Here is an 8,927-nt window from a genome sequence, read left to right as displayed (position 1 = left end):
ACTTGTGGTATATATAGAAAAAAATATACATGTTATAATATTTCGACAATACCTTGGTTTGGATATAAAAACTGGGGGGTCTTAAAAAATTGTATGAAGAAGGACATGGTTTCCATAAGAATAGATATTCATGATATCAAAGAAAAAAATGAAATAAAAGAAATTTATTTAAATAATATTATATCACAAATAAAAGACAAAAAAGATAATACGAAAAATGTAAATTTGTCACATGATCATCAAAATGATTATAAAGATTCTAATAATGTTTTTATTAATCAAGATAAAAATTTATATCAACATAATATTGCATATAATAAAGAACAAATCAAAAATAATATCATATATATAGATGATAACATAAAAAAAAAAAAAAAAGAATCTAATAATATGTCTATTAAAAAAAAAAATCTTTATGAAAAAAAGGATAATAATTATATATTCGATATACATAAAAATATTATACATCAACATAATAAAATGGATTCTATATTACAAAGTAACAAAATGAATTACATTAATAATAAAGCTAATTTTCAAGAAATCAATAATCTGAAAAATAACCAAAATATATATTCATTCGAATGTAAAATTAATAAAAATGTTAATCATATAAAGGAAGAAAATACAACCAAAAATGACATCCTTAATAATAATAATAATATATATAGTAATAATATATATAGTAATAATATATATAGTAATAATATATATAGTAACAATATTAATAATGATCATTTTAAAAATAATGTTTCCTTAGATAATCATAATCTTTCTTATAATATAAATAAACACTTTCATAAACACCTTTTTGTACATCCAACACAGAAAAATCTATCATCAGGAAAAAATAACAATAATATTTTAAATAATAAATACCAAATGACCACAAAAGAAGATATCCAAGGAGACGATATCTATTATACGAGCCTCTATGGATATAATACTTTAGAATGTAAAATTAAAAGGGAAAATTAACATATTTGCATATTTACATATTTAAATGAAAAAGGAATATTTAGAGTGACATACATATATCTTGGCTATATTATCGGTGCGCACAAGCACATACATAAATGCATATATATATATATATATATATATATATTATTTTATATTATTTTGTTTTTTTTCTCAAGTTATAATTTGATAAACATTTTCAAAAAATGAACTCTCTTATAAAAAGAAATTATTAAAGTTATAAATTCACACATGTAAATGTATATATTATTTAAATAAAAGTTTTCTTTTTAAAAATATATATGTGACATTAAGACAATATATATATATATATATATATATTTTTATTTATTTATATTTGTGTGTCCATATTTTAGTCATCATCCTTTACATGTAAGCGTCCCGTGTGCACGTTAATAAATTTATTATCTTCTGTAAACAAAAGGAGTGATCCATCATGTAACAATCCTTTTAAATAACCCACAATATATTGGTTGTCTTGATTTATTATAACTTTTTTGTCTTTATACAACAATCTACTTATGATATAGTTTAAGAATTCTGTGAATCCTTCTTTACACAATGTATTTATAGCATGCTTTACATTTATTATGAGCTTTAATGTTATTTGTTCGACTGTTGGAATTAATTTTGGAGTATCAAAATCTTGTAAATATTCTTTTTTTATAGATGTATAATTATTATTTAAGATATTATGTTGATCTTCTAAATTTACATTAATTCCTATACCTACCAATAAACATATTTTCTTCTTGTTATTATTATTATTGTTCATTATGTTGTGATCTTTTTGATTTTCCATATGATCATACATATGAATTAGACATCCTGAAATTTTTTTATAATTAACATATACATCATTTATCCATTTTATTTGTGTTACTAAATAAAAACTTTCTAACGTTTTGCTTATAGCTACAGTACATGTCTGTGTTAATAATTTCACTTTATCTATTAAATTGTCATTCCATAAAAATAAAAATGTTACAAACACATTGCCTTCCTCAGATAACCATATCCTGTCTTCGTTCTTGTAAGTATCTCGTGTTCCAATACCATGATATTGTTTATCACAACTAACAATTATCATATTATCATCTCTCAATTTATTATCTTCTATAAATTTTTTCATATTTCTTATACAATATTGTTGTGTGGAATCGAGATACTCAAAATGTAGATGTAAACTATTGATATCTTCGTAAAACCTTTCAAAAATTTTGCGACCTTCCTCCATTCAAAAAAAAAAAAAATAAAATAAATAATACATAAACAAACACACCAATAAATATATAAATATATATAAATATATATAAATATATATATATATATATATATATATATATATTCACATGTACATTAAATTATATTGTAACAAATTGTATCGTTGTGTGGTGATTAAAATGAATATACTAAATTGATTGTAAAAATATATAAAATATATTTTTTCATAATTTACAAAGGAACTATTAAGCTGTTACATATATATCTATATATATATATAACATATTACATATCATGTAAATTTTTTTTTTTTTTTTTTTTAACGAAGAACATATATATAAACACATACGGACATACATAGGAACATGCAAAATTTTTTATTTTTTTTGTGTATTATGCATAATCGATCATTCTTGAAAGAAATATTATATATAGAATTTAATACAAATAAAATATATATTCATATAATTCTTTTAAGAAAAATAATACGTCCATTTTATTTTATTTTATTTTATTTTACTTTATTTTTTTGCCCCTTTAAGGTGGCTACTTATTCTTATCAAAAAAAAAGCATGCCACATGCAAAAGGTACTTATTATCTCCGTACTTATAAAGAAAAAAGGAAGCATACACCATTCATACATATTTAAATTATATTATGGAGACACATATAATATATAGGAATAATATCACCGTGAATCCTTAATAAATATGCATAAATACACATAATACCTATTTTGAGAATTATATAAAAAAAAAAGAAAAATTTTTTTTTTTAATATTTTTAGTTTCATTTGGATAGTTAATTTTAAAAAAAAAAAAAAAAAATAATAAATTCATATGTTCTATGTAAAAAGGGGAAATATTAAATACAAAATCGATATAAAAATAAGGCGTATATAATTAACATAAAAATATATGTGTTTATATGAACATTATATAAATAAATAAATAAATAAATAAATATATATATAAATAAATATATGTATATATTTATTTATTATTTGGAAGGTGGGAAATTATATTATTATTTTTTTTTTTTTTTTTTTTTTTTTGTTATAAATGCAAAAAACAAGTGCTACAATCAAATTGAACAATTTGATATTATACATGTTATATACCCACATTTTTTTTTTTTTTTTTTTGTTGTTTAATGTTCCATAATATTTTGATATATATATATATAATATATATATATATATATATATATATATAATTGTTTTATTTTTATATTTTCCTTGTTAATATATTTCTGGAATTACCACTCTTCAGCGGCTATTGGATTTTTCCAATCCTCATTTGTATTATCATTCCATTCTTCTTTCTTGGTCCATTCATCATAAGGAGCTTCAGCGGCATATTGATTTTCAATTAAATGTGGAGCGGTTGGTGTATTTTCTTCATTAGCTAGATTTTTTAATTCAAATTGTTCTGGGTCTCTCCATAAAAACATGTCAACCATTACATTCCAGGGTTCTGATCTTGGAATAACACCCTTTAAATATAATACTTCTTGAGCTAATAACCAATACATAAGTGCAATGGATTCTTTTCCTTTATTATTACATGGTATTGCAATATCTACGTGTTCTAAAGGAGAATCTGAATCACATAATGCTATTACAGGGATATTTGCATATGCAGATTCTTTAACCGATTGTGCATCTGTTCTTGGATCCGTTACAATTAATAATCTTGGTTCTGTAAATTTTTGGATAATTTGATTTGTTAACATACCAGGAGTCCATCTACCGGCTATGGCTTGTGCTCCTGTATACTGAGCAAATTTTAACACAGCTCTACTTCCAAAAGGTCTTGCTGATACAACTACTACATCTGCTGGGTTGCTTATAGCTACGATAATTCGTGCAGCAAGCTGTAATTTCTCATATGTCTTCGCTAAGTTTATAATATGTACACCATCCTTTGCTCTCGTATAAACGTATCTTTTCATCTTGTTCTCTAAATTTTTTGTACCTATATGCACCTAACATAAGGAAAAAAAAAAAAATAAATAAATAAATAAATAAATATATATATATATATATATATATATATTTTTATATGTACACTATTTTTTTGGGCCTGTATAAATATATTTCCAACAAATTGGCCTTAACAAATATATATAAATATATACATATGCATAATACATATAATATATATATATATATATATATATATATATATATATATATAGGTACGTATATTCACATTATTTATTTATTTATTTAATATATTAATTTATTTATTTATTTTTATTAAACTTACTTTACATATAAGCATCTTAGCAATGCTCTCTTCTTTGGGGGATTGACCTTTTTTGTTACTCATTTTTTTTGAAATAAATATTTTCTTATAACACAAATCTATTATATAATAATAACAATATATATTCTTATAAATTTATATACTCTTCCTATATATTCTTATATCTTTTAAATCAAAAAAAATAAAAAAAAAATATATATATATATTGTTATATATATGTAAATAAATATATATATATATATATATATTTTTTTTTTTATTTTTTTTTTTTTTGTAAAATATAATAACACAAAAATGGATATTATTATACAAATAAAAACTATTATAATTATATATATATATATAAAAGCTTATATTATTATTATTATTATTTTTTTTTTTTTTTTTTTTTTTTAAATAATTATTGATTTATAAAATATACATATTTTATATGTTTTTATATACATATATAATTATATATATATATATAATATTATTTCATATATTTGTTTTTAAATTATAAATAAAATCCTTGTAATATTTTTTATATAAATATAATTAATAATAATCTTGGCTCTTTAACAATAATCTACAAGAATATAATTGTATAAATATTACATATATAAATCAAGTTATTTATATTTATATATCAAAAATAAATAAATATATATATATATAATATATGTAATTTATTATATATATTTTAAATATAATAATAATGTATATAATTTATTATTTATTATATATCATATTTTTTATAATAACATGAAAAATATAAATAAAAAAAGAACATATAAAAAAATAATTATATATATATATATATATATATATATATGTAAAATATATTGCTTATGAATATTTAAATAATGTATGTTCATTATAAAGATTATATAATCAAAGGGAAAGAAATTATTTGGGAATTTAAGAGGAACGAAAAAATAAATTAATATAAAATATTTATAGTATATTATTATATAAGTATTCAATATATTATATATATATATAGAACATTATATTATATATACAGCAGAATTAAATATACTAATATTTAAAATATATTATACATATAATAATAAAATATATATATAATTATAATATATATTATATATTTAGGCATAAAAAAATAAAGCCCAGACCCTTTAAGGGGGTATTCTATTATTATTATATATATATAATATATATATATTTTTTTTTAATCATTAAACATATCTTTCAAATTAAAAATTTTCCTTTTATTTTATATTTAATAAATAAATAAAATGTTAAATATCTTATATGCATAAGTAATCTTTTTTCCTTATTTCTTCTTCTTTTTTTTTTTTTCCTTTTTTTAACCTCAAATATATTCTTAAAAATATAGGGAAATGGGGGGTCCAAATATGGGCAATATAAAATTACCCTATACATAAAAATATAATTACATTTTAATATATGATTTATGAAATATATTATATATATATCATCAAAATATTTTATTTTATTATTTTATTTTTCCTTTTTTTTAATATAAAAGAATTTGAAAAATAAAATTATTTCAATATTTTATATATAGAATGTGAAATGTTTTAAAATAAGATATTTCCAAAATTTAGAACCTTCCAAAAAAAAAATAAATAAATAAATAAAAAAAAAAAAAAATTGGGATAACTTTTTTTTTTTTTTTTTTTCATTTCATTATGATTTACAACATATTCGATATAAAATTATTTTATTTTTATAAATGTTTTATATTTTGTTTTAATATTTTTTTAAAAGTTTGACAATTTTAAACCTTAAGCAACCAAAACAAAAAAAAAAAAAATATATATATATAAATTTATACATGTAATATCAAATGTGAATAATTCCATTATACCTTACAATAAAAAAATTTGTTGAACATTTATATAAATGTTTCCCTTACATATTAAATAGTTATAAGTATATAAGAACGTAAAAGGATATTATTATAACTCCCATTATGTAATATGTATTAAAAAAAAAAGCAAAAATATGCATATTTATATATATATATATTGTTGTTCAAGACGGAATATGTCGTGTATAAGCGCATGATTCCTTTTTTGTTTTCTTTTCTACCATTATATTTTTTAAAATATCAAATTTTATTCACACTTTTGTCTTCCAGAAATTTCCATATATAAAATAATATAAAACGAATCTATATTTTTATTGAATGAACTTTTTTTTATTTTTTATGTAAACTTTTGGTCTTAATATGAAATAAAATTAATTTAAAACAATAATGTATGTAAACGTTTACAAAATGTAACATATAAATGTAATTAAATAAATAAATATATATATATATATATATATATATATATATACATGTATATATTTTTTGTTTAATAAACATTATATGATATGTTAAATTATGGTTTATATATTTTAATTAAATTTCTTTTTGTTCTACGTTCTTTTTTATTAATACAACTATATTTAAAAAAAAAAAAAAAAAAAGAAATGTTGTTATAACAAAATTATTCATATAAGTATATGAGCATCGTGAATTTTATTTGCAACCAATATTACACATAATTTATATACATATAATATTAATAAATAAATAAATAAATATATATATATATTAACATTTCCTATATTTTATATAATTCCTTATATATTTTTTATATTTTAATAAAACACAGTAACATAAAACCCATTTAACATATTCCCATTTTTAATAATGTCTTATCAAATATTACGACAAAAACAAATGGAGTATATATATTCAAGAAGGTTTCTTAAAAAGGTAAACACAACATCACAATATAAATTTCTCTACATTATCTTTTATAAGAAAAATATAATTTTATAAATCTTTAAAAAGAAAACATATAACAAGTTATAAAGTACAAATGTTGAATTTTATTATATATATATATGTATATATATATATATATATATATATATATATATATTTATTTATTTATTTATATTTATTTATATTTATTTATTTTCCCTTTAATTTACATGAACTGTACATAACATTTTTTTAAAAAAACACATGAATTGTTCATAATATTTTTTACAATATTATATGACTTGTTCATATATATATATATATATATATATATATATATAATATTTGATCTATATACTAAAACAATTTACCACTACCTTTTTTTTTTTATTTTTGATGTGTTGTGAGAATAGTATTATAAATACAATAAATATTATTTTATTCTTTAACAAAATATATAATAATATAAAAGTATATTTATTTAATCCTACAACGGTGTATTTTATTTATTATTATTATTTTTTTTTTTTTTTGTGTGTGTGTGTTTTAATTTATGTAAAGAAAAATGTATATTATATATATATATATATATAATATGTATATATTTTATGTTGTAAAATTTTGACTTGAATTAATGAAAAAAATATTTTGTATGTTTGTTACTTTTATGTGCATTTATAATTTAATTCATATAAGAATGATTCTTATTTAAATAATATATAAATCGACTTGTTCTTTCTTTTTTTAAAAGCATGCTTACAAAATATTTATATACATATATATATATATATATAACAACCATAATATAGAACAATGTTGTACATATAATAATCTTATATTTATTTGTTTTTACTTATTTTATCTTTTTAGAGCTTAGCATATTTAATAGCTTACCACTTAGAAGAACCAAAATTAAAAAAAAGAAAAAACTTAGAACGGGAGAAATATAATAATAAAATAAATAAATAAATATATATATATATATATATATATATATATATAATATATATGTATATTTTTTTTTTTATTATATAATTGATTAAAATATTATTATTTTTTTTTTTTTTTTTTTTTTTTTACCTTTCGTTCTCTTATTATCTTTTTAGAGCTTCCCATAATTAATAGCTTACCACTTAGATGAACGAACATTAAAAAAAAGGAAAAACCTAAAAAGGTAGAAACATAATAAAAAAATAAAACAAATAATTATATAGGTAAAATATATATATATATATATATATATATATAATTTATTAAAATATTTTTTTTTTTTTTTTTTTTTTTTTTTTTTTTTTTTTCTACCCCAGTTTTTTGGTTGTATAGATTTTATATATTTTTATATTTGCATTATTATATATATATATATATATATATTTTTTTTTTTTTTTTTTTTTCAGAATAAATGCTCTAGTTCAAAAACGAAAAGATGAAAAAAGAATGATTCATCAAATAATTTAGTATTTTAGGAATAAAAAAAAAAAAAAAATTATAATATTTAATATAGGTTCAGGGTTGTGTGGTTTAAGTTAACACAACAGGTGCAAGAAAAGTTTTTAATGAAAAAATATGTAAGTGTTCATAATATTTGCATGTACAAAAAAAAAAAAAAAAAGAAAAGGAAAGGAAAGAAAATAAGAGAAAAGGAAAATTAACATTTTAATAATATATATATATATATATATATATATTAAATTCTTCCTAAGGCAATTCATTCACATGCTTCAAA

The 8,927-nt window shown here is 17.8% G+C and overlaps 3 protein-coding genes across 3 annotated transcripts in view; 1 reads left to right on the top strand and 2 right to left on the bottom strand.

Annotated features, from left to right (window-relative positions):
- The window catches only part of PF3D7_1027000 (conserved Plasmodium protein, unknown function), a gene marked incomplete at both ends in the record, with an annotated part of 5,436 nt that extends 4,458 nt beyond the window's left edge, over positions 1 to 978 (top strand). Inside the window, one exon of the mRNA XM_001347513.1 lies at positions 1 to 978. This exon is cut by the window's left edge and continues 4,458 nt beyond it. Within this exon, the coding sequence (XP_001347549.1) occupies positions 1 to 978 (978 nt within the window).
- A 355-nt stretch (positions 979 to 1,333) lies between these two features.
- PF3D7_1026900 (biotin--protein ligase 1) lies at positions 1,334 to 2,218 on the bottom strand (the record flags this gene model as incomplete). Its single annotated transcript, XM_002585368.1, has 1 exon — positions 1,334 to 2,218. The coding sequence occupies one exon, from the start codon at positions 2,216 to 2,218 to the stop codon at positions 1,334 to 1,336; it is 885 nt and encodes a 294-aa protein (XP_002585414.1).
- A 1,245-nt stretch (positions 2,219 to 3,463) lies between these two features.
- On the bottom strand, positions 3,464 to 4,539 carry PF3D7_1026800 (40S ribosomal protein S2; the record flags this gene model as incomplete). Its single annotated transcript, XM_001347512.1, has 2 exons — positions 3,464 to 4,192; positions 4,477 to 4,539. 2 exons carry the CDS (start codon positions 4,537 to 4,539, stop codon positions 3,464 to 3,466), a joined length of 792 nt encoding a protein of 263 aa, XP_001347548.1.
- Between the last annotated feature and the right edge of the window lie 4,388 nt (positions 4,540 to 8,927).

The sequence above is a fragment of the Plasmodium falciparum genome, assembly GCF_000002765.6.
Source record: "Plasmodium falciparum 3D7 genome assembly, chromosome: 10".
Taxonomy (NCBI): domain Eukaryota; phylum Apicomplexa; class Aconoidasida; order Haemosporida; family Plasmodiidae; genus Plasmodium; species Plasmodium falciparum.
This window is presented reverse-complemented; position numbering and strand designations above follow the sequence as displayed.